General features: G+C 40.1%; 1 protein-coding gene and 1 long non-coding RNA gene across 7 annotated transcripts in view; one reads left to right on the forward strand and one right to left on the reverse strand.

Annotated features, from left to right (window-relative positions):
- Positions 1-1,673: 1,673 nt before the first annotated feature.
- Positions 1,674-27,393, forward strand: part of LOC147318517 (protein spire homolog 1-like) — a 36,812-nt gene continuing 11,092 nt past the window's right edge. For 4 of the 6 annotated variants that reach the window (XM_086310488.1, XM_086310489.1, XM_086310484.1 and 1 more), the window contains exons 1-9: positions 1,674-2,258; positions 6,081-6,109; positions 15,133-15,366; positions 17,758-17,883; positions 24,303-24,374; positions 24,610-24,774; positions 25,791-25,877; positions 26,415-26,544; positions 27,163-27,204. In XM_086310488.1, the coding sequence (XP_086166614.1) occupies positions 1,916-2,258; positions 6,081-6,109; positions 15,133-15,366; positions 17,758-17,883; positions 24,303-24,374; positions 24,610-24,774; positions 25,791-25,877; positions 26,415-26,544; positions 27,163-27,204 (1,228 nt within the window). In that variant the 5' untranslated portion in view covers positions 1,674-1,915. The remainder of the gene's footprint in view (positions 2,259-6,080; positions 6,110-15,132; positions 15,367-17,757; positions 17,884-24,302; positions 24,375-24,609; positions 24,775-25,790; positions 25,878-26,414; positions 26,545-27,162; positions 27,205-27,393) is intronic. The other 2 variants (XM_086310483.1, XM_086310486.1) reach the window with 1 other exon arrangement.
- Positions 18,490-19,393, reverse strand: LOC147318518 (uncharacterized). The gene is made up of 3 exons (XR_015131383.1): positions 19,030-19,393; positions 18,819-18,943; positions 18,490-18,736 (listed from the first exon to the last, which is right to left on the reverse strand). It is a non-coding gene; the product is annotated as an uncharacterized LOC147318518 (long non-coding RNA).

Raw genomic sequence — 27,393 nt, forward strand, 5'->3', positions numbered from 1 at the left:
ACCCATGTCGCCCATATCAAAAACTGCCACTGCATGAAGTAAGCCATAGTGAAGGGAGCAGTAAACAGTCTAGCGCAACCTAGAAGTGCAAGTGCCTGTTCGATTCTAATGAGAGGGCTAATCAGAAAAAGACCTGAGATGATACACAACAGCTAAAAGTAGGGCCTTTTAGACAAATAACTATAAGACGGTAATCATAGACTGCTAATCCAACTAAAATAAGAGCAGTGGATACACTTCGAAAAGGAAACAAAGACTTATGTTTGAATGAAGGTGTTGAATCTTTCCAGCCAATTGCTTCACCAAAGGGCAGATCACATGAAGCCCGGTTCAACAGCACAGTACTGACACCTGCTGCTCATTCGATTTACAGCAGCCCTGCTCTGATAATACATGTGGACTCGAGTGGATATGTAATGATGTATCACTTGTAGAATACCCATATGTGTATGTTTAATATAAATACACAAACACACACACACACACACACATCTACCCATCCTCTCTGAGAATGATTAATGTTATTAGTAGGCGATAGCATGTCAAAATGTTCCTTAACTGCTGACATTATCCACCTTTTTGGTTAGAAGTAGAAATAAAAGGAACTAAGCCATGCTAGACACAATAAAAGGATAAAGAGAAGCACTGTTAAAGGACTGAGTGGGCTTATACACACACACACACACACACACACACACTGAAGAATGGTGCACACAATTCAAATAGCAGGTGACAAAGTAAATACCAAACACAGGAGACAACTAACTAGCAAACTAAAACAGGAAATGAATGGCAATAATTAAACAGGGAACTTGGATAAAAAAGTAAACATAACATGAGGAAATGGCATTGAAAGAAACAACAAAACCTTAAAAGTGGGAAAATACAGGGGAGAAAGGATATCACAAAACTCGTGGAATTAGGTACAAAATGAAACTAGACAGCAAAAAGGGACAGAATTTAAAAGAAAACCCATCTATATAAACATGGTGAACCAAACAGGGAATATCAACTAGAAAACAAAACACCATAAACACCAAACAATCAGCAACAATTCAAAACTTAGGCATAAAACCTAGTGCCCATGACAGACTCACTCTCCACCTGCATTTCTGCATTTCAGTTTTCCCCTTTTAAACTGTTGTATAAATGGTGTATAAAAGCACTGCTATTTATACACTGTTAGATGTATAAATAGCTGGGGGGGAAATGGCAGATATGCGTTCAAACGTTCTGTTCAGGCCAAACAGAAGAAAGTTATGAACTGGGAGTCTACTCCAAAAAGGATATTAAGAAAGCAGCAGTAAACGAGCAGAGTAGGTACATTTTATGTTTACATCAGTCACAGAGACCAACTTCAGAAAGGACTATTAGACCTCAGATTCTACAGGGACACATGTGAACACGTGTGAACAGGTAATAACGGAGAGCAGACATTAGTTTATATTGCAGACCCTTTGCGATTACTCAAAATACCAAACAACTCACTGTGTTACAGGGGCCACAGTTCTTTAACTTGATGCCAGTCCACACTCAGGACTTTGAGAGAAAAAGAAAGCGAGAGAGAGAGAGAGAGAGAGAGAGAGAGAGAGAGAGAGAGAGAGAGAGAGAGATCATGTGACAAATGACTGAGCCTAGCTTGCTGAATTGCGATGTGAGACAAACCCACACACACCGAGCCGGGCTTAATCGCATAAACACACCGTATCTTATGACTGCTGGTAGCAAAGCCTGAACATCAGGCGGGCGGGGAAAGATCCAGATCCAGTGCTGTGCTGATTGACTGGCTGCTGCTGCTGCTGCTGCTGTTACCTGGGGAGACAAGAGGGAAGCATCGATGCCTCCGGGTCAGTACTCGCTCATGAGACTGGACCTGTTCTCGCCATCGGGCCTCCTGCACTGAGATAATGAAAGGATGGATGGACGACGATGCGGCGGGGACAACAGAGGGCTGAAGGATGCTGCTGCAGCGACTCGCCGGGATGAGGAGCAGCATCACAACACGATGAACTCGCCGGAAGAAGCGGGAGCGGATGATCTGTCTCTGGAGGAGATACTGAGGCTTTATAACCAGCCCATCAACGAGGAACAGGCATGGGCGGTGTGCTACCAGTGCTGTAGAACACTGGCGACGGAGCACCGGGGCGCTGCCGCCACCGGAGCATCATCAGCGGCTACACCGAGGAGGATATCCGGACCGGGGGGTGTTAGGATACAGAAGGACGGGTCTGTGAGGGTGGACCACCAGGGCTGTGAAGGTAAAATATTATTGTGCCTAGAGCTACTCAGATCTAGGCCAAACCATCACTGGTCTTTTAAATAATATACGTGTGTTGTTCCAACACGTTCTAGTATAATGTTAACAATAAACCTAAAAGAAAGGGCCCCAGTGAGACTATTATAGAGGTGCGATGCAAAAATATCCTGTAAATAGCTCCGCACATGTTTTTGAGCTCACACGTGAAAGATTCATAAGTGTGTGTGTGTGTGTGTGTGTGTGTGTGTGTGTGTGTGTGTGTGTTTCCTGACCAGGTGCTCAGTTTGCATGTCAGGATTAGTCCATAATCTGCATCATGTAGCACCAAAACAACCAGTACTTAAGGCTCCATGACCTGATCTCATCTGCACAAAGACATACCATCACAAACCCCCGCCGCTCTCTCCCTCACATGGCTTCATGCGTCTCCGCTCATTTTCACTGTTTCCTCCTCAGCAAACACACGTGTGTGGGCATCATGTGGTTTCATCTCTTTTATTTATTTATTTTTATGAAGAGCCCGTCAGCCTGTTTTGTCACCTCGTATCAGATCAGTCTGTTCATCCCGCTTCATCTGATTAAAGCATGTGATTACGAGCCGAAATGCGGGCACTGATCAGATCAAGGCGTGGACTGTTGCCCTGCTTGTGCCTGAACAGAACAGGGACCATTAGTGATACATCACCCTTGTTTTTTTCATTTAGGTCTTGGTTATATTTAGTTGTTACTTCTACATGTGGGAGCCACATTCATTGGCTACAATTAATGAGAGGCAATAAAACAAAAAGAGCTAGTTAGAGTTAAAGCAGTGTTTTTAGTGCCATGCTGGAAATATAACAGAGTCAGAGAGAGAGTAGTAGCAGTGTGCCAACTGAAAAACCGCTGTAATATTCTCAAGCTACCCCTACGGGCCTTTAAAGTGTGTCTATAGTGTTGTAATCCTGATGTTATTGTACTTTATGGTGGGTCATGTGTAACATGAGGCAGAGTTAGTGTTTGTGGATATTTTTTCTAGCACGGTCGAGCTTTTAAATTGAGGGATAAGCCTGGAATCCAACCAAAACAAAACAGGTGACACTGCATGCTATGTGATATTTGTATTGCCTTATTCTGTGGGTGCGTCTGTGAACATTTGCTTAAACTAAGCACCTGATGTTGTTAGACTAAGAGCTGGTGTGTTCATGTTCGTCTATATTTACATTTGCCCAAAGAGTGCAGAGCAGACTGACTTAATGCCTATCCATCTCTGTCTTTGTAATTGACTACCTGAGGGCCTGAGGGAAGTGCTCTCAACTCAGCTCCGACGTACACACACTGTTACACAACCCTGCTGAGTCAGTGTTATGGCCTTTGATTCAATACATTTCACATCCTGCTTTGTCTTTGAGCAAATCTGAGAGGCTCAGCTGTGATGCTCATGCTGGTTTTGGCCTGTATGTCTATATGGTTATAGAATGAGTCATCCTAGCCTTTATTCCTCTGTTGCCTGTGTACTGTGACATCATGCTGCAAATAGTGGCTGCATATCAATATGTTTTTTGGATTTGTTTGTTCTTGTACTATTTTTTAAGTTTGTCAGAGAAAAGTAGAGGGTTATTTTTTTAAATATATACCCCTATGGTTCTTCAGATGATCCCCAGACTGCTTTATTGGCTCCGCCTACATACATAACACACCAAATGCTTTCATATGAACGGATTTTGAACTTATCGAGTGCAATCGCATAAATATTATTATGTAACAGTTGTTAAACGGTTTTAAATGGTTAATGTAGGCTATACAGTATTCAGCATTCTACTTCTACTCAACTTCTACTGTTTGGAGTCATAGTTGGGATTTTCATTCAGTTATCCATTATATTCTGTAATTTTGAGAATGTGTTTGCATGTTTATTGATTAATAGAGCTAAACTGTTTTACTAAGTGCTGTGCTTTTGTCTTCCTAATGCACAAGCTTAATAATCAAAGCAATTCATGTAAATAATGAGATAAATGTGTGGTAAAGGTTTTAAAGGTTAAGGACTTTTGAAGCTATCATCTGCTAACATGGCTTCAAGTTAAATCCTAACACAGTTTGTTTTAGACTCTGTTGCCGTTTAACCCACATTATGTCTGCTATGTAATACAGCATTTAACCAGGCCACCTGACACTTTTTATTACATCTCAATGACTGTAAATGTTTTTGCTCATGCCTGTTAGAAATAGATGGAATTTCATGCCAGTACTCTCCTTGACTGATTCATCTTGAAGGCACATTTGATTGTCTGCTCATTTTAGATGCAGTTGACACATCTTCACCTCAGCAGCACGGCATTCAAATCTACTGATGCGAGTTAAAGTTGTGGGCTGATGTCAGTGGTGCCATGATGTTGCATTCCTGCGTATTACAATACAAAACAGGGGTTTGTTTAGAGGGTCATCTGTTTACAGGCTGTTTACTCATGATGTAAAAGCTCTGCTGATGTAGCCGGGAGAAATGCTACATTCTTCCTTTTGAAGGGAGCGCATTCATCCAACGCGGGTTCTCGACTGGAGAATTTTGTCGTCACTGGTCATGATACTCAAAGTGATAAATAAGTTACAGCTTAGAGATTTTGTTGAAATTGATTCCAGCTTGCATAATGATGGCAAGAACAAAGAGGGCCAAAATCAGTTTATTGAGAAATCAAACTTGTTATCACTGATAAATAGGAGGTGCTTGACCACAGAGGAACTGCATATAAGTCCCAAGTGCTACATATTAAAAATCCTGTGATGATACTTTACTGTAAAATGTGACATCTGAAACAATAACACTGGTGATTATTATGCCCCAAATCTATACAACAAATAAGAGTAAGACAGATGAATTAATATTATTGTCAAGCAGACTAACATCTCATCTCACCTGATGCTTGGACAGTTTGCCAGTCCATAGGGATGGAGAAAACTGTAATGCACGTATCTAATCAGTCAATCACTGGTCAGCAATCTAAAGTATTTAGACATGTAGATATGGTCAAGACAGCCTGCTGAAGTTCAAACTAAGCATCAGAATGTGGAAGATCACGGATACAAGCGGCGGAAATGAGCTTCCTCCAAAGGGTGGATGGCCTCTCCCTTAGAGATAGGGTGAGAAGTTCTGCCATCCGGGAAGAGCTCAGAATAGAGCTGCTGCTCCTCCACATCGAAAGGAGCTAGCTGAGGTAGTTTGTGGCATCTGACAAGGATGCCTCCTGGGTGAGGTGTTCCGGACATGTCCCACCGGGAGGAGGCCCTGGGGCAAACCCAGGACACGCTGGAGAGATTATATCTCTCGGCTGGCCTGGGAATGCCTTGGTGTTCCCCCGGATAAGCTAGAGGAGGTGGCTGGGGAGAGGGAGGTCTGGGCTTCTCTGCTTAGGCTGCTGCCCCCGCGACCCGGCCCCGGATAAAGTGGAAGAAGATGGATGGATGGATGGATGGATGGATGATGGATGGATGGATGGATGGATGGATGGATAGACGGATGGATGGATGGATGGATGGATGGATGGATGGATGATGGATGGATGGATGGATGGATGAAGCACTGTGAGATAAGAGCACTAACAACTACACCACTGCACCAGTAATATTATGTTCTCTGAGAATTTCTCATCCTTGATATTAAAGACGTAAATCAGTTTTCGTAGTTGGTTGGAAGTCCTGTCAGTGCTGTTTTATTCCTAGAAAAAGAACTTTTGTAGCTGAACCGGGATTTGTAGCTGAATAATATGCTACCTTTCATTTATGCATCAAAGTTCGAGTACCTCATGCTTCTTTGCTGCTCATGATAACAGTGCTTTCTTTTTTTAATCTGCAGGTAAATACAGCCCTTGCACAACAACAGAGGTGAGTAACTGCACTCTAATACTGCTGTTGTTGTTTTTATTTCATCATCACACACTTGCACATGTTTTGTATGTGGATGTATTTACTTGTTTATAGAGTAGCAGGTGAATAGAATTTGGTATCTATTTTTTTATTTGGTATTTATATATGTTGTGGAATCCGCTTGTTGAGTGGAAATAAATGATAAATAAATTTAATTTCAAACGTGTTTTAAATGAGTGTACTCACACAAAGTGATTACTTTGGGTGGAGTTAGTTTGTGAATATTGTTTGCAGTTGATTAAATCTGAGACTTGAGCAAATGCAGATTTTCTGGAACACAACCAATCATTCAATTAGCGAGTTACTTATGAAGAGAAATATGTGGCTGTACGTACAAATAATGGCTTCTTGTCCACAATAATGACATGATAATCTTTTTAAATATTTACTCTTTGTGAATGGTTTCATTAGCTACTTACAGTAAGCTAGCAGTCAGTCACAACAACAGAGATATCATTCAGATATGTGTGTGTTAATCCTAATGTTTGCACTGCCACTGCTCTGGCTCCCCTGCCTCTAAAACTAATACCTTTAACAAATGAAACAAGTTCAAAATGTGCTTTCATTTTCTCAGTAAGGAATGGATTTCACTTTAGGCTTTACAAAGACCTGAACAGTCCAACAAAGCAAATACCAGACTGTCTCCAGTCTGAGGTATTTACACATTTTTTGCATGTTCAGCAGCGAAATTGTGGTTAGTGTCCTGATGTCATGACAACCGCTGACAGCTGGGCATTTTTTGATACAGGAATGAGATGTGCTTTTTAATACCTTGAAGTAATTTCAGATTTACAAAACTATTTAAATTTTGAGAAGAATTCATACGGAAAAAAACGCACTGCGAAAAAAATGGAGTCGACATCATGCTATGATGAGCCGGTCCTGATAGAAAAAGGATGAAACTAAGATTCTGGGTTTATCCACTTGTCACGAGCAGGGAGAGTTTCGTGGTTTGTTGTTAGTTTATGAGAAATTAAGGAGAAAACTTCTGTGTTTCATTTGCATTTAATATCTCTGCTTCTAGGTATGTGACTGCAGAATTATTAAGGGTGGTCAAATCATCTTTTTCATTGTTAAAAAATCTATATAAACTTGTGAGGCCCAGTAACGCCATAAGCCCTGAAGGACAACTAAAGACTAAAGTAGATAGAAGAGCAGTGCTCTGTCCTAGAGAGAGAAATCAGATCATCATTGGTCTACCTTAGGGTGCAAACCACAGGTAACACTGAAAAAATAGTAGCCAGGTGGTGAAAACATAAACTAGGGTGTTGATCTTGGCCAGTGATGTTCTCTCCAAGTGTCCTTGTAGCTGATGATGAGACCTCAGCTCGAGGTATCAGGATGAACTCTTAATCGTATAGGTCCTTACTTTCTGTTCTTACTTTCTGTCAGTTGTTGAAAAGGCGTGCTGGACATGACATCACAGTACAGATGGATAATGAGCCTTGATCGCTGGTATTAAGAGGCAAAGTAATGAATTATGAACCAAGCGAACAGTTATCATCAGCTCTGATGTGGAGGAAAAACTGAACATTCCTCTAAATTAACCTTCAAGCAAAAGGAAACTGTAGTATTTCTTTAAACTTTAAAGTAAACTTTGTAGTATTTCTGTAAGGTATTACTCGACAAATGTACCATTACATAAATCTAGGTTTATTACAATGAAATAAAGAAACAAAAGCTAAAATAGCTTGATTTTTAGTCGCTATAGGTAAAGCTTGTGTAGCCTCACTGCTGCCTCACAAACTCCTGTAATTTTCCAAACTCTGGGGTCTGTGTACAGTTTTTTGTTCTAAATCTGCAGCCGTTAATCCAAAGCCAGGGGTTATTTTCTCAGGAACTGAAAATCTCCTGAAGATCGACAGGACATTTTACAGAACTGTTTTCACAGGCTGAGCAAGACTTACCGTGATGAGTCTTCCAAAGCTGATATGTAAACTGACCGTTTGAAACACAGAGCGGCTGTAGCAGTTATTCTGTTTTGGTTACTTTTACAGTTCATGCCAACAGCAGTTTGACTGTCAAATATGCACACATGATAAATACCTACAAACAAATGCATGTATATATATCATTCCCACTGCACTTAATGTACATGTAAAAAAAATATCTCTGTGACATGTCTTCCAGTGTATCACACTATGTGAAGTCAAATTTGTACACAGTAAAAATTACTATTATATAGTATTTTATTGATTCTGCATTTTTAGCAGTTTGGGGTTTTTATTACTTTATTTTTCTTACTTACTTTTTTATTTTATTATTTTCTAATATATCACTAATTCTCTTTTCCTTTCCTTTCCTTGTGCTGCTGTAATAAATTGAATATGGGATTAATAAAGTCTGTATCTACTGTATGTCTGTCTATTCTACCAACCTATTTCCTCTTTCGGCTGCAGAGTTCCCAGCTGGCTACTCTGATTGACTAGTTAAAATGTCACCCAGCAAGGCCTCCTCCTTTGATGAGCGCTCTGGGAGAATGTTCACCCTTAATTAAATGTCTTTGTAAAACTGACAGTGTGCACTCTCACTGCACTATTATCAGCTGCTCTTAATGATCGTGATAATAGCTTCTGGAAATGTCTTACAGTACGGAGGGGTTGGCGTCTCTGCTATTTAGTTTTAGGAACTGTTTTGTCACTGCAGTTACCACACTTTTTCGTCCCAGTTTATTAGAGATAGCGCGCAGTAGCTTTCAAGGCGTTGAGGACTTGGATTGCCGTGTAATAGAGCTGCAATAACAGATGGACTGTCAGGAAATAACCCGAGCACATACACATGCAGTCCGCTGTAGAAGCAGTGAATGGGAAACTGTATAGACAAATCCCCGCTAAGCAGCTTTGCACCACAAATGAGTTCTCACAATGCAGTGTGTGGCAGAATGGATCAGAAAGCTACTGCAAGTTGGTGGAGCTGCTTGATGCTTGACAGGACTGAAGGCGTTCTGCTATAGCATGCAGTGTGGAATTAGCCCAGAGCTAGCTGAACAAGAGCATATGTGTGATGGGCATTATCTGCACACGGCTTCAAACAGCAGGAACTCTTGCAAATGATCTGGCTGTGAATGTCAGATGATTTGCTTCTCTTCATAGCCAGTGAACTGGATTCACCGACACGGCATAAGGCAGCCTAACGCTGTTTGCCTGATAATCAGAATAGATGAGTTCACTAAAAATGGATCATTTTTTGTTTTGGAGTTGCAGATATTTTGACATAAATATGATGATTATGTGCGCCAGCTTTAGCAAAAAGGCTGTTGTTGACTCCTCAGTGGAGCATCCTAGTCCTGTGACTCTGTGTAACCTCAGGCATTTGTGGATTATGCTTCATCACATTCCCCTCTGCCAAAGTTTAACCGTGCATACCTTGTGCTCTTTCAAGTCCTGAGCTTTAACGCCATGAAAGGGATTAGAGTTTAACATCACATCCAGTGTTTAATGTAAACAGAAAATTCAGTCAGATGTTATGTGTCTTTTCTCTGCGAGTTTAATGTTCATTTGCATTTACTCTCCCATTAAGGCTTGTGCTGCCATGAAAGAAGAGAAACAGACAGCATAAAAGTAGAGGCAAACTACTAAGGGGGAAAGAATGTTGTGTGGTTCAAAGGTTTTCTCTGTTCTATATGTGAACTCACTGGGTTCTACATCTCCAAGAAAACCAAGGTAATTGTTCCCAGTCATATGATAGTCAGAGCCCAGAGCAGCGTGGCCAGGAAACTGGATAAAAATTATGCCTAAGAGGAAAAAGCCTATGCTTCGACATATGACGTTTTGTCATCTGCACTATTTCTTATTACTCAACTTTTATGTAATCATGTGAATTTCACTGAATTCACTTGTTTTAAAATAGGTTCGATGTAGAGAACTGCACTGACATATATTATTATTATTATGTTGGTCAGTATCAGAAGCAAAAAAAAGTTCAGATTTCTGTTGTCAGACTTTGCAGGTGTGGCAGACATGCTGCTGTGGTACAGCTTGGACATGCCACCTACAAACTAACAGTTTTAGTTTTCATCTGATTTCAGCCATGCCAATATATAATGTGTTTTACACATTATATATTTTGTGTTACTTTTTTGAAGTAATCTAGTTTGTTACTTAATTACTCACTGGAGAAAGTAATTTGTTACACTTTGCATCACGTTACTTTTGTGTTTGAATTACCTGAAACAAATTGTTAGTTAACAATATAAACCTTAGACTTCAGTTCCACATGCCAACACAAATCCTTATCCTGATGAGGACACATATATGATCTTTTGCTTTTAAATTTATGTAATACGTAGATAAAGGTGAAAACAAGCCCAAGGAGACTGAAGTGATCGCCACTGCCACTGCTTTTGTTACCTGCTGAATTTGAGTGATGGCTGCTGCTTAAGTGTCTTACTCAGCTTAATAACAAGCTAGCTTTTTAAAAATCTATTTGCTAAGTGTGCAAATAACTGAAGAATGAATGTAGTACAGTAGTTACATTAGTCTGTTACTGAAAAATGTAAGGTGACCCAACACCGGTCTTGGAAGACCCGCAAGTGGTCTGAAAAGAAATAGAGGGATGTAACATCATTCAGTGAACCACTCATATTAAAACTGAAATACTCGATGACTATTGAAAAGGTTGCCATGGTCTGGCATGTTGATTTCCCTCGTATAATGAAGTATTACTATTTGGTTTCCCTCTGACCTTTTAAAACTAATATTAATAAAATAGATTAGACACATATTTTTCTTTCTGACAGCAGAAAGGATATTCCACTCAGCCCCGACTCTATATCACTAGCATGTCACTGGCATGTTGATGTTAGCAAGTTGCTCAAAATGTAGCCATTAAGAAAGGCGTTGTTGGCATCAAAATCATGATAAGTATATTTTTTCCAAAGAATGAGTAAAACATGTAAGCTTTAACATTTGATGTGCTATCTTAAGGCTTTTTAGGTGACACAGTTCCCTAACTTAGAAGGAAAACAGGACACTACAGCACAAAGCACCTGTTATCTTTGCATTTTGTGCTGTTCAGCAATTGTAATAATTCAGCAGCCAATAATAAAGGTAAACTCCTAAGAAAAAGACCCAAAATAAAGACACTCTCTTTTCCCCAACTTAAATATACAGTCTTCACTTGTGAAGTAGAAGTTGGTGCACATTGTGCATAGCATAACTTTATGAGGGAGTGATTAATGAGAGAAATGTTCGATTAGAAAATGAAATAGTGGACCCTATAGGAGATATGCCAGTAGGATGGGTAGAAGCCTCAGCTGAGGCTGTAGCTAATGTGAGCTAGCCCTGAGATCAGCTGGTGTGACTGTGACTTCCTGGCCTGGAACTAATGCTATACTTGATTTCAGTCATGACGATTATAACCAAAAGGAGACTGTTGTCTTTATTTGCAGTTATTTATTATTGAATGGTTTAGGTCTTTTTTGAAATGTTGTTGCTATTTCGCACTCATATGTGGGCCCTATGTTTGAAACCCTTGCCCTAAGAACACCATACCAGGCAAACCCACGATGGCTTTGTAAAATAAAATGACACCAGGTGGACTGTCACTGATCCTAAATTCCACCTGTCGTTGTCAAAAAGGTATATGAAATAAGCTTTTATGGTACAATTCCTAACACAATATTCTGAAAACACTGAAATCGACCGTAGTGCTAGTAATTAGTTTTTAAAAATAAAGGATTCCCAGTTCTTGTTTCCTGTTTACTGCCACAGACATGACCTAATTTCTCTGCTCCCTCTAATTAAGAAATCCTCCAAATTTCAAAGGCTTTACTAGGTAAATAGACTATGGCCCTTTGCTGAGTGCTTTTGCATATTAGAGAGCAGAGCTCGCACATTTCAGCCGTTGTTCAATTTGTAAAGCTGGAACTGGTGTTTGGCCACCCAAAGCCAAATATCTCAAGCTAGTGTGAGTCACTGTCTCTTACAGCTGGTATTCATTGCCACATTCATAGGCATTGTTACCGCCAGCCTCCTCTCCATCTGTGGTCCTTCCTAGCCTTCCTCAGTCAGACACTGTTGTCTTGAGTTTGTTTTTACCTGAACTGGTTATTCACACATACATGTCTAACTAAATTTGCTACATATTAATAAAATGGATTGAATTGTGTGTATTGATATATGGTGCTGAAAATATTAATTGGCTAAGTGGACTGTTAGTTAACTTTATTTTATCTCCAGATAGGAGATGTATGTTAACAAAAAGGAGTCATATTTCTAACAGAGACACAGATCATAGAAATGTAAGCAACTTTAACAAGTTAAGCTGTGATATACTGGACTCCAGACTGCAGGAACCTTTATGTTAAAACAGTGAAGAAGTGGCAGCAGAAACCTGGTCATATTCACAGACATACATCAATAATGTACTTAATTAGGACAGAGGCTAAATGTTTCATGATCCATGTAAATATAAGGGTCTGTGCTCGCATCATATCCTGCTAGATGTTTGGTGCTTGTAGCTGAGGTCAGGTTCTATACAAAGCTGTAGCATTACTCCCCCTGCTTCCTCCTTTCCATCTCATCATTCCGCTTGGTCGCCCGAAAGCCTGGGAACCATTCAGGGAGACTTTAAAGTAGAATGGAGACATGTTTGCTTTAGCCTCACAGTCACAGGGACAGCTCAGGTTTGTCCATTAGTCGCAATTTGTAGTTTATTATTTGTCAAGAACGTGTTAGTCTCCTTTACCTTAAATGATGAGCTCATTTTGAAAGTTTTGTTTTTCAAGTTGCAATTCAAGGAAATTACATAAATTTATAAACATATTATTTTTAATAAAGAGGATTGTAAAATACTGGAATATCTGTTTGCTCTGTAATGCCAATTTTATGCCAAGGATTGTTTAGATTATTTGTCATAATTCTCTGTAACCAAACTTCATTGCCTGGTTTTCTTACAGCCTATAAAGATGAGCCTTTTGTTCTTTAAATGAGCACCATTCTGGTCCTGATGCTGGTTTAAACTAAACACCCACTCCAGCAAAATACAGAATAATATATCTCAATGTGAGTCCCTCGATGCTCTTAATCTTTGCTGTGAAGAAAAAAGTGTGATTGAATCCGCTGTAGTCCGTCTTGTTCCATTTAATCTCATTTTGCAGATCAAATGCTGTTTAAGACCTTGACTGAATACTTTAAGGCGTGGCTTTTTATGATGGAGGAGGAGGAGATAAGAAACAGGAGCCTAAAAATCCACAAACTGAACACGTACTGTTAAAACATTATTGAGTAAAACATACTGTGGGGTGAACTATGCATTGATAATTGGTTAAATCGGGGTGTGGGGTGTGTTCATCCTGGGTTGAATATGTCTCATCTGTCAGTGGGTGTGGGCCCAGGTGGAGCTGAGACAAAGAGGTCGCATTCATTTCCCCCTGAGAAAACTCAGCCATTACCCACTGATGGGGGGGGATGTCTCATATGACTCCTCCTTCCATGAGCAATCATTGATTTGCCCTTGATCTTCATGTCTACACACACACACACTTGATCCTTGTGCCTGACCTTTCTACTGCCCCCTTTGACCTCTCAACATATCATTTTCTGTTTTTTTATCTGTTTTTTTCCTCTTTTCCTGTCTCCTGATATTTGACCTCCCCTTATTCCCTCTGATTTCATCCCATGTCTTTCTTGCTGTCTTTTCTCTCAGTGTTTTGCTTTGGTTTTTGCCCCTCTCAGTCTTGTCTAAGTGCTCAGGGCTGCAGAATAATCCTCTCTGTGATTTCTCACTCTTTTATCTTGGCTTTGGCAATGTCTGCTTTATCCACCATGACTCCCCAATTCCAGGAAAACTCAAGCGCACCATCTCCTGACCTACATGCATCAGCCTGAGAAAAAGAAAATAATATATGATTTTTTAAAGTAATTTTCTGTGATTTTTTAAGCTTTTGCTGCTGTTGCCACTGTTGGTCTGACAAAAGCTATTCACCTAGTAAGAATTTTTTGTTTAATTTTGTTTAAACACTCTAATGTTTATCCTTTTTGTCAAGTGTGTATTATTGTTGAATGAGGTAAGGTCACAACAGGCTGATTCTTGCTAAACCTGTTAAATATTAATGTGTGTTTATTGCTTGTGTTTACAACCCAAACATGTGATGAAGCCACAGAAAGTAGTATAGTGTCTTAAAAGTGTTTTGATTGGTTTGCATACAGCTGCATAAAGGTTATTGCTCTCTCATTCACAGAAACGTTCACGTAAATGACCAGCTGAAACTGCTCGAATCATTAATTTTACACTAATATACAATTATTGTACATAAAAGGTGTGACTCTTTATGAAAAAAGACAATTTATTGTTCTCGCTGACGTGGAGTATTTTACAGTCATTTCCAGCCAATAGAGATGGCTGTTTAAAGGAGATGAAGCCACTTTATGCTACACACACAAGACATGGTAAGAGGCAAGCAAGCAGCTAGTTACAGTCTTAGTGACTGATCATATATCATCTGCCTGACAAACATGAGGATACTGCAGGTTAAAATGGGAGGAGCTTAAAAAGTAGCCACACCCTAAATAAAGCCTGCTTTACTGTTCTTTTTCTTTACATGGGACCAGACTGGGATCTGACTGTATGCATATGATATTGATTGTGCATATGATCTTCATGAGGGAGTGTTTGTGTGGTGACAGAGGAAGCTGTCTCTGCAAAGAGCCGTGCAGTCAACACATCACACGTGTTCCGCTCAGGCCTGATACACTAGAGGGGATCATGTTGAATAACAAAGGGACAAATCTATATTTGTTTTTATTATGTGACAAATAGTTAACAGTTATAAAGAGTAAATGTATAATAAAGAGTATCATTTTTATTATGATCTTTATTATCAGATACAACATATTTATAGATGAATTTTATTTTAAATGATCGAGGCATGTTAGATGTACAAATGTTACATTTTATTTATTAATGAAAACAGATGATTCTAATAAACATATAGACATGAGTTAGTAATAGCATATAAACTAGTTGTTTTTGTCTTGCAGGTGATCGAGTCTCTGGGGATCATGATTTACAAGGCTCTGGACTACGGGCTGAAGGAGAATGAGGAAAGGGAGCTGAGTCCTCCTCTAGAGCAGCTCATTGATCTCATGACTAACATGGCTGAGGCTGAGAGGGAAGCATGCCTTGACGAAGGCTACGAGGCCACAGAGGAAGAGGACGAGGTGGAGGACTCTGATAACGTCTCTGGCATTCGTGGCTACAGAGATATTTTCAATGTAAGCAGCTGGTGGACGCTAATATGTATGTTCAGCCACTGATGGCTGGTGGTTAAAAAGGATACTGCCAAGAGATAAAGTAATTTTAGTTAATAAGTGTTAAGTATGTAAAAGTAATCCCCTCAAAAGCAGAGGCTTCCAGCTGCTCTGCATACTGATATACTAACAGTTTCTCTGAGCTGATATCTACTCCTCAAAGGTCATCTCTGCAAGGCACCAAACGGCTAAGAAACACAGGCACACAAGCACTATGTACAGACGTTGGCCAATTAAGAGAAAGCTGTCTTAAAGTGGGCTGATACTGTAAAAGACATGAGCTAAAACAGCTTTTTTAAATAGTGGACAAAGTGGTCACCCATGAAAACATTAATCCTATAGGGCAGAATGGAGGTGCAGTAGTTAGTGCTGGGTAAGAGCTAGAGGGTCCACCAATCAGCTATTATTGTTATTGTATCTTTATTTCACACATACACAGTACAAAACGACATATACAATTACACATACTTGCATTTACATCTACAAATATGAATATATATGTAAATACACACACGTATGTGCTCAGACAAAACAAAAAATGACTAAATGACTCGGGTAAAGTTTGTAGCATGCATGCTTGTTGTTTTTGTCTGCTTCCACTTGTCTTTGCACTAGGATGATGTCGGCGTAAATGTGCAGTCATATTCGTTGTGTTCCCACTAGTGTAAAATAGTAACGCGCATTTTCTTGTTAGTAACTGTAACGGCGTTGTAACGATAGGAATAGTAATTAATTAGATTACTCGTTACTGAAAAAAGTAACGCCGTTATTCCCATCACTGTCAGTCACATATAAAATATTTTTTGATCAAGGATTCCTGCAACAGCTGGGAGAAAACAGAACTTAATGATTCCAGTAATGGAAGACGTAGGCGATGTAATTCCCACTTAGAGCAGGTAATCACTCGTTTGCAAGTGAAAATCCATAATTCCAAATCTAAGGAAAGTGAAATAAAATAGTAATCTCTCCAAACAGACATGAGTGGTGTAAGTGTTTGGAACTATACACACTTATAAAACATTTTCTCTACTATGTGTGAAGCTAAAACAGTTCTCCAGTTCTTGAGGAAAACATCATCTACCAAGGTATTCCAGGAACAGATGCAAACAAAGAGGGCAAGTGTTTAGGAAAAATTAAACTATTAAATATTCAACATATTAAACTCAGCAGTGAAAGCAGAGCTCAGAACCACAGTGCACTCGGGCTGCCAGGCTCATCTTTGCTGGGAGGCATGCATCTCTGTTGTCCAATGGAGCAGAGTCACTGTGTCAGTCCTCGCATGCCTGTGCACTGTTTACGTAATAACTATGTACCCAGTCACACACACAAGTGCACACATGCACACCAACACTGCTCTCCAAGGAGATGCATGGGAGCGGTGTGGCAGTCTGGCCTGTGGCTTTCTAGCTGTCAGTTTGAATTGTTTTCCCCCTGAGACCATTCACCCCCTGTGCTCCTTGGTTTACCTTTTGTCCTACTGTACTAACCCCCGATGACACTATTTTAGATTAGAGCCATATTTATCCACTCAATGGAACTGTTTTGATTTTGTATTTAAAAAATATGAATTTTATGTACACTTAACTGAACCCATTATTTTCTGTTACTCCCACACTTATTGGCAGGTTAAAGTTTCTAAAATGAGACAGTTGTCTGGTGTTTTCCATGTTTAGTGAAATTTTTGCAGTCTGGACAAACGGATGCCAAGAGCATGCAGAGCGTTGGCCAAAGGTACCTTCTGTTCCTCTGAGAGAAACAAGGGCATATTTTGTCATCGCTGTGTGTGTGTTTGTGGAGCAGCAGTGTGGCTGACCTCAGGCAGAGCTGTCTTGTGAATTGTGTTCATCAGTCAATAACAGCTGTTTACAAGTGTCTTTTGGTTGGTATTTTGCTTTTATTTAATGCCACTGAGATCCATTAGCTAAGTGCTAGCTTGATACGACTATCTATACTTCATTTAAAGCCTAAACGCGTGCTGTTGTTGTAGCCGTGAAACCAGCAATCAAAATAGTCAGATTAATTATTGTCATTGTCATGCCAGCTTTTGTTAGATTGCTATACTTTAAATTATCTGATCTAATACAATGCTTTGCAAAATAATAGCTTGTTATTGTCTTAGCACAAAATCAATCAATTAATAAAGTCCTAAATGACCTGAAAACCTGATCAGGCTGTCAAATAAACAAACAAATCACAAAGAAAATCTTGAAACTTAATGAAGTGAATGTAAGCGCGTGAAATTTAGAAATGAATTGTGTGTCACCGAAAATGTATTGTTGATTGTTGTTTTTGATTTTCTTTCAGTGCAGCTGTGTGAAGTGTGAACTGAAAATCCTTTTGCTTCCTCTGTTTTAGCTGTGCACAGCTCATCTACCCAGTGTGTCAGATGCGCCCAGTCATTACCAGGCAGTGTGCCGAGCCCTGTACACAGAAACCAGAGAGCTGCGCACTTTCTTGGAGAAGATCAAGAGTGCCAAAGAGGTAGGGTCCTATGATAAAACAGATCAGGCATAACATTATGGCTATCTGCCTAATATTGTGTGAGTCCTTTTGCTGTCAAAACAGCCCTGACCCATCGAGTCTTGCTGTGGTATCTTCACCAAGATGTTAGCAACAGATTCTTTAACTCCTGCAAGTTGCAAGGTGGGACTTGTTTGTCCAGCACATCCCACACATGCTCAATTGGATTGAGATTTTGGAATTTGGAGGCCAAGATTTCAAATATCTCAACATCTCAAACGTGTGGTTGTGTTCCTCAAACCATTTCTGAACCATTACTGCTTTGTGTTACACATTATCCTGCTGAGAGAGGCCACAGCCATAAGGGAGTATTGTTTCCATTAAACAGTGTACATGGTCTGTAACGATGCTTAGGTAGGTGGTACGTGTAAAAGTACCATCCACATGGACCCAGAAGAAACACTGCCCAAAGCATCACACTGCCTCTGCCAGCTTCCTTTCTTCCCATTGGTGCCAGGTGTTCCTCAGGTTAGCCACAGCCATGCACCCGGCCAGCCATGTGATGCAAAGGAAAACGTGATTCTTCAGACCAAACCTGTTACGGCCGAGAGGGCCAGGCAGTGGGTGTGGACTCAAATGCAGACACAGAGGGAGGCAAAACGGGCGTGAGCACAGAGTTTATTTACAGAGCTGAGCGAAGTTACAAAACAGAAAACTAAGAATGCTATAACCTATGCATGCTATGAACTGTGAAAGCTATGAGCGGAAAACTGTGAGGCAAAACTGTGAACGAGAAACTCTGAGGGCTGGATTCCACAGAGGGATCCAGGGAATGGAGAAAGGGGGCAGCGGCTTGGAGGGAGGTGTGAAGTCACTATGATGAGAGGAGGAAAGTAGTCAGTGGTAGTCTCAATGAATCACAGCTGGAGGATTAGGCTATGGTGGTTTGGGCTTACGCGTCGCAGATTTGGAGTGTCAATCGAGGAGGGAGTGTCCAGGGGGTTCCGGGTGAGGAGTGTCCAAAGCAGATCCAGAATAGGCTTGGAGTGGGGAGCTGAGCAGGGAGGCAGGCAGATGGGTCCTATGGCGAAAAAGGAAAGAAAACACGGTGAGGAGAAAAAACAGTAATCCAGAGTTCTCGCAAGGGCTTGGCGGCCTAGCACTAACATGTGTTAGCAGAAGATCTGGCAGGGGTCTGTCATGAACGCTGGTCTTATATGCAGGTGACTTGATTGGAACCAGGTGTGGAAGCTGATTGGAGTCTCCGTCTGAAGGTGGAGCCCAGCAGAGTGGAAACACCCCGTATTCACCCGGACCATGACAAAACCACCTTCTTTGATTGCTCCGTGGTCCAGTTCTGATGCTCTCGCGCCCATTGTTGATGCTTTTGCTGGTGTACAGGGGTCAGCATGGGCACCCTGGCTGTTCTGCAGCTATGTAGCCTCATCTGTTACAGCCTAATTTGATGATGGACTGGCTCACAGATTTCTTCATGCTCGGAAGCTAGCTGTCTGCCTAAGATGACTGATGTCATGACAAATTGTGCTGTGTCCAAATTAAACAAGAATTTCCGTCAGCCAAAAGTCAGAAAGGCAATAAAAGACAAAACGGAGGAAAATCTGCATAACTTAAATTTTTAATGATGGATAATAACGTTATGACTCACAGCTAATTATTTAGCTGACCACTTGGCTAGCCCTGAGAACAACTAACTAACTATTGACAGAGAAGACAATTTTTATGTAACAACCATAAATCTTATCTTAAGTATCAAAGATTCTTATAAACCACCTGAATGGTTTTTAGTTATATCACCATCACTAGGCTTGACTGTAGCTTACAATACACATGAATGTGACTCACAAAGACATGAAGACAGTATGTGTGTGAAAGCCCTGTTTACTGTGTGACAGCGCAGAAGGCAGTCAGCTGATGCAGAAAGGCATCCGTGGGAATGGCTGGGGAAAGAGCGAATGAATTAATATACATGCGTGCTCAACCTACATTACTCATACTGTGATATAACCACAAATGATTCTGACTCACAGCTTTAAAAATGAAGATTTTATTGTCTTCATTTTATGGGCCACTCATTAATTCTAATATACATGAATACATGGAATAGAATGAGAACAGAAATAAAACTACTGATTTCCTTATACAAGAACAAGCTATGAGGTTACAAAGTAGCAACACATTTATGGTGACGGTGATGATTAAGAGCAAAACACTTGCAGTAGCAATTTTGATATAAACTGGTAAGGCAAGGGTGCTGTGTGCGGGTGACATGCCATGTACTGACACCCTCCCAGCTGACAGGTTGAAGTGAGCCACCATGAAAAAAATAGTGACATGTTTGTCGTGCATGTCAGACATAGATGACTAAATCTGCAGACATGCTGACTCTCAGTCTTCCAAGAGCGCTGAGTTCAGGTTCTCATAGCTAGCCTTCAGCCTGGCATGATCATGAAAACAGTCCTATTGTAGTGGCTGGATGGTTTGCACCATAATATTTTAACAAGTTGTTCTCATACCACCGAAGATTAATTCTCTCCACAGCATTTTGTTGGTGTAATGCCTGTTGTAGGCAGGGATCCTGGCAGGTGATTTCTAATAATGTTCCCTAGAGATCGATGATTAGCAGGTTTGCACAGACACAATGCAGATCTTTCTAAATCTTTCTAAAGAAAAGTCTTTGAGAGCAAATGTAATGCCAGTTGACAACGTGATTCTTTTACCAAAGATGTCTTATTGACTCATTTTTTTATTTCAAGTCATGTCTCGTTGCTCTGTTTTTATTTTATTTTTCTACCCAACCATTAAGATCACAGGCAGGAGTCATTGTGGACTTTGTTTTCCTTGGGAGCATTTTGGAGCTCAGCTGTGGGTTGGAACAGTTTCCTTAAGGAGCTGTGTGCATGTGTTTGTACGTCTCACCTCAGGGTTCCTTCCTGCTATGCACTACTGCTGCTGCCCTTTCACTGCACTGTAATGCAGCTGAATGAATACAGGGGAGGATTAGGTCAGTTACGCAACTCTCAGGAAAGGAGAGTTTTATTGCAGAGTGGAACAGGCTAAGACAGAAACTTAAATTTGAGGAAAGTTGGGGGTTGCAGTAATTGTAAACTGAAGTTGTTACCATCGCTGTGTTTGTCATTTGTTAAAACTCAATAGCATACAGACGTATTTCTTGTAGTCAGTTTTTTTTACGTGCCAAAAGAACTAGAGTCCATTGTATAGCTTTGCGATGGTTCTTGTACCACATAAAATGTTGTACCATTTATACAGAACTCATGTGTGGAACCTATAATGCTAATGCTAATGAATGAGCTTTCCATCAGCCTCAGCTCTACTTTTTGTTTTGTGCTAATTAACAAGTTTAGTAATGCTAACACATATTTAAAATAGTTAAAACTATGAATAATATACCTGTTAAACATCACCTTAGCATTGTCATTGTGACCACCTATGCCATTCTTCTCATGCAATGTCAAAAGACCTTAGCATGCTAAAGTGCTAAAGCAAGATGGTAAACATAACATGCTAAACATCAAAATGTCACCACAAATAAATTAAAAAAGTTAACATGGTAAACAGATTTTATTAACAGTTATTTACCATAAGTAAGATTAACAATTCCAGTAGCAGTTATATTTTCAAACCCCATATATATGTGAGAGGCACTAGCAAGTGAAAATCTGCGAGCCACTTCAAGGTACACTCCTGTCTAATACCCATTATACTGTTTTTTGCTAAGACATTCCTTACTAGCAGTGTTGCCAACTTAGCGACTTTGTCGCTATATTTAGCGAGTTTTCAGACCCCCTTGGGCGACTTTTTTTTCCTAAAAAGCGACTAGCGACAAATCTGGCGACTTCTGGTGTTATTGGAGCCTTATTTATGACTTTTTGACGTGAAAACGCGTATCGCTCTTACTCTCAATAAGCAGCGGGTGCTGCCATGGGCACCTTGCCCATGCCAAAGCGCTCACAGGCGGAGGATAGTCCTCCCCCAGCTGCTATCAGGGCAGGAGACGTTCAAACCTATGCGTCCAAACTGCAAATGAATCGCGCAGGAACGAACAGTAAAAGAACTGACTGTAATGCAGTAAGTTCTTTTACTGTTCAGTTGTTTTGTGGACCACAAGGTTTTAAAATATTTATAAACACACACACACACACACACACAAAGTAACTCCACCAGAGTGCCTATTTCGGGTCACTTTTGCCGGTCCAAGCCCGGATAAAGCAGCAGGGTTGGAATTGTGACATTAAAAAACAATAATTACTAAAAGATATAAATTATAAATGGATTTAAGACGTTTTTTACTGACTTTATCTCTCTTTCACGATGTTATTTCTCTCTCCAACAGCGTAGGTTGCAATTATATTAGCATGACCAATTATGCAAATTAGGCGATGATGTCATTTAGCGACTTCTAGCGACTGTTAGGACAGCCAATAGCGATTTTCCTTACTGAGGAGTTGGCAACACTGCTTACTAGTGTCCTTTGAGGCAAGAAAAATAGAATAGGATAGCCAACTGTGCAGGAATACAATCTAGGCTATTCAGCAAATGCAACAGAGGAAGTCAATAAGGGGCAGATTTAATAATGTGTTGCATTAAAAAAAAAAAAATATTATCAGTACTTACAAAGAGAGCACAGTGACAAGTTTGCATGTAAAAGATGGGAACTCACAGATTTTTGTGCTGAAGCTGTTGCAAATGTTTTTTCAGGATTTTCTTTCTTAAGGCAAAAATGATGGATACATTTGCAATATGCACTTTACTGTTTATTGCTCAAACTTTTAGCACCAAAACAAAAGCATGTCTTATTTTGTTTGTGCTTGATGGTGAAATTAACTGTGATTAAGTAAAAATGATGCTATTTTAGCTATTTTGGCCCGTTAAAGAAATTTGGCCCTAAGAATTAATAGTAAGCTGATATAAGAAGCAGCAGCATAAAATGAGCGGCATCTGCCATTTCCCCTAATGACATATAGATTCATCCCTATTTAATCTAAACACATCAATCAGCGTTTAGTCCGTGTACAGACTCGTATACCTGCTACCTAACTGTAGACTCTCAGTAATTATTCTGTAAAGAACCAAATGTGCCTAAATTCCTTTCAAACCCATTGTCCTGTTTGTGTGTTTTGGTGTTCTTTGTTAAACACATTTCAGAAAAGTCCATCTTCATCCAACCACTGCTACCAGACATCGCTGCCAAATATCTTTCCACAGACATGCCTCCTGCTGCTGAACAGCAACTGAATTAGTGGTGATTCACAGACAACTTGTGCTCCTATTTGCTCAGGGTTGCGTGCTTCTTGTCAGCTGTTAAGAGAGAAAATGAATGAATAATATCAACAGAAGGCAGAATTACTAAGGTTTTACATGCAGTTGGCAAATGCCCTGAATATTTTATTTTGTGGCCCCTTTAGCAGCAAAAAGGTTTCGTTCACATTGTGGATTACTTTTCATGATTTAATTAATGCAAAACACGTGGAAGAAGCTGCTCAAGTGGAATGGAAAATATGTTGCTTTGATCTGATCTGGAGTTTTGCTGTCCATCCAAATGAGATAATGGTGTTTTACAGCAGTTGAACTAAGCTGTTGTTATGCTCTTCACTGGCTAGATTATCAGTTATTTATTTTGATGGGCTATCATAAAGCATCAGGGACCATCTTGTTATCTTTTGATTGGAGTACTGTACGCACTGTAGACATATTGACTTGTGATGCACCAAAAAGCCTGTTGCGAGTGATATTATGTAAGCAGTCAGTCAACACAGCTGTGCCCCCGTAGGATGATGGTGAATTCTAATTTCCCCTGTGGCCTGAGGTTTTAACTCGGCAGTCAGCTGGGCAAACTCCCGTGATTGTCTTACCAAACTTTCCCCTCCGGTGACATGATCAGGACAGCATCACTGCAAAGATTAACCAGAGGAAACACATTTTCAGTCTGTCTACTGCTTTTTACAAGCTTGTTATGGTCTCATCCTGTTAATATAAAAGTTAAAGGGGAGCATTAAAGGGGACTTGCTTCCATACTTCATACTTCTTGTCATAATGTCTCAAATTATTAAATTATTAAATTATAATGTCTTAAATTATTATTATTTTCCAATAATAATAATAATAAAGATATGCATTAAGCTTACAGTTCTTACAGCTTGAGTTTCTGTGAAACTTTCCAGTAAGAAAACTATGATTTTACAGAGGGGGATCTTTAAAAGTCTGGAACTAATAGTGAGTGTTTGAAGCCAGAGACTAACATCAGGAGCTGCATAACAGGCAGCATGAGAGAAATAAAGATTTGTGTAGCTGTGAATTCAAAGCTATTTGAGTGAAGCCACTTAACAGCTTACATATGGGAACATGTCTTGTTATTTACCAAAACAGCACTTTTTATATTTGATCTTGTTCTTTTTCACCAGAACCTCCGTAAGATGGAGGAGTCATCAGAGGAGCCTGGCCGAGACCTGAACGAGTTACAGAATGCTGACTGGGTATGCAATGTTCAACCTTTGGCTGTAGCCTCAAATGTTCACGTGAAGATATCTCCATGAATTCATATATCACGGTAAACACACAGTAATCAAAGAACTTCTCAGGAACCATGCTGAGATTGATATGGCCACTGCACATGATGATGGCGCCCTGTTTCCCTGTTCTGTGTGCAAGCAGAGGCTAGCCTCTCTTTTCTACACTGGGTTCCTCTTTCACTAGTTCTTCTCCTCTCAGGCTCGATTCTGGGTTCAGGTGATGAGGGACCTGCGTGAAGGAGTCAAGCTGAAGAAGGTGCAGGAGCGTCAGTACAACCCTCTGCCTATTGAGTACCAGCTCACTCCCTATGAGATGCTCATGGATGACATCAGGTCCAAACGCTACAAACTACGTAAAGTCATGGTCAGTGTCAAAACACGTGTTGCAGCTTTGAAAATATTACTCGAATGCTGCACTCAGTGCTGCACTGTTGTTTTGATCCAGCAGGGAAACGCTTGCTTCATGAAAATCATAAGGTTGCATTGATTATTATTGGATACTGTATAACTGTGACTTTCACTAATGTGATGAAATGATGACTGCATACACTCATAAAATGCTATGTTACATTTAATGGCATCTAGTCAATGGAAATTTCACTTGATTGTTTTAGATTCTTTTTATACCAAACATATTTTCCTTAATGATTTAAATAAATAAACCTTTGATTTTATATATTTCAGCTGCATTTTACTCAAACATGGCTTCATGTTTACGAGGGCAAATAATCCCTTTTTTAGTATACTGTTGACTTTTGTTTTTAGTCTTTTAAGGCTTCAGTGTGATACCTGAAGTTGTTGTGTAAGTCCACATCTAGAAAACACACCACCACAGTTCAAATCATTTAATGAAATGCTCCAGAAAACGGTACCATAACGGGTTGCTTTGGTGTAAACTTGCATATGCATGACTTTACTCTTCCATTTGGCATTATTCATAGCAAAACTGAAAACTTCAAATAATATTTTGTAACTATTGTGATCGCTGATTAAAGTCTTTCTATTTAGCAGTGAGGAGTTGCTGCTTTTATATTAGAACCATTATTGAATATTACTAGTTTTTTGACTGTCAGATGACCCAAGCATGATTTAACGTCTTGGGCTCTGAGAACAACGCTGGAAAATTTGACAGCCTTGATGATAATTAAAAATAATCATCAATCTCAGCCTTATGTATGTGGTCTTGGGTTTGGTTGTCTTGCAACAGAAAATTTAAAAATGTCCATATATACTTTTTTTGATATTGTGTTTTTTTTATTATTTGAGTTTGGATTATTTAATTTTTCCATCCATCATGTTCTCCATCTAGTAAATGACCTCCTGAAAGAAGCAGCGTTTGTCTGAGCTAATATAAGCAGACCAATTGTTCCTTTGCTTCAGGTCAATGGAGACATCCCACCAAGATTAAAGAAAAGTGCTCATGAAGTCATCCTGGAGTTCATCAGGTCCAGACCCCCTCTCAATCCTGTGAGTACTAACAAATCTGATTGATTTAAACATTAAAACTGAGATTAAACCCATAATCCCTCTACACATTTGCAAATTAGTAAACACTCTGAAAAAATAAGGATTTTTAACAAAGACATTTCCTGCTTCTAACCTGGTGTTATTTGTGGGAAACACTGTGACTCTCATGTTGGTTTATAGGTTGATTTGCTGTTGCTAAAGCCAAAATCATCCCGATGATTAGACTTGACTATTTCCACTACATGTGATCGACTGTAAATTCAGACTCTGTAAAGCACACGGGTGTTCACGTCTCACTGCAGCCTGAATTTGGAGAAATAATGGATTCTGTGCTGATATCAATCTTGCAGCAGGATTAGCAGGCTGCTTTTTCAGCAGTGCTCTCATCTCTCAGCAATCAGGTGAACAATCAGTCAAAGTAGACCGGAAGAGGCGAAGAGAAGCAGGCCTGCGGGCTACAGCCCTGTACATTTGTGTCAGTGTTGGTATGCTCCCTTTTTCACTCTGTGCCACCCATCATCAACCCACACTACTTAGGTGTCAGCTCGGAAGCTGAAGCCACAGACTCAGCCTCCTCCCACGCTGCACGAGCGGATCCTGGAGGAGATCAAAGCAGAGCGGAAACTTCGCCCGGTCTCTCCTGACGAGGTCCGCAGAGGAAGGCTGGGTAAGGAGGTGTCCCACTTCATTGTCCCTGCTCTTGGTATCTTTTAGTCCCGTTAGTGCACACTCACGTGCACACTCCCATACACATGCAACCATACTTCGCTCTAAAATTTTAAGACGTTTTAAGCTGAAGTATGGATCTGATGCCTGCACCTCAGAATCACATAAGAAGTGTGCACTAGCTTCATTACTTTGAGCTGTTTCTGTTCTTTTATATGTTCCTACTTTGTGCCTATGCTCTGTGCTATTGTAGCTGCTGCTGCCTAACCGTTCATATTTGTGTTGCAACTAATGCCTATTATTGTTTTGTGGCTTATATTGTTTGCAACAGAGTATAAGTCGTATGCCACAATAATGCTAAGTGTCTGCAACTTCTATTAACACACTGAACCCAGTACTGTGTTGTCTGCAGTGTCTCCCCATTGGCTGACTTATTCAAAAATCCTCTTATTGCTCGTCATGAAAGCAATGAAACCTTTGGGATCTGAAATAAGACAATAAGCATGCCATTTCAATTCTTTTCTCACTAAATACCAACTTCTTGTATGTACAGTAGTAAGTCTTGACTTGATGTGCCTCTATCACAAACAATAACTGTCCATGACGTTTCTCGTTGCAGTAATTCGGCCACTTAGCATGTCTTTCAGTTTTGACGCGTCAGGTAAAGTCTCCCTCGCTGCTTACCTGGCTTTTCATCACTTTCTGTTCCCCGCTTTGTTGTGGCTGCTCATCTGTTCTGTCAGCACGAACAAACACACAGACACAGATACACACTTTTAATGCATCAATCTGCATATTGTACACACATTTCATGTTGTGCTTCATCGTTTGGTGATTGCCTCCTTTGGAG

The sequence above is a fragment of the Aulonocara sp. 'chitande type north' Nkhata Bay genome, linkage group LG11, assembly GCF_057382095.1.
Source record: "Aulonocara sp. 'chitande type north' Nkhata Bay isolate Kocher_YH1m ecotype deep benthic linkage group LG11, A_spYH_male_GT1.1, whole genome shotgun sequence".
In the NCBI taxonomy this organism is placed as follows: domain Eukaryota; kingdom Metazoa; phylum Chordata; class Actinopteri; order Cichliformes; family Cichlidae; genus Aulonocara; species Aulonocara sp. 'chitande type north' Nkhata Bay.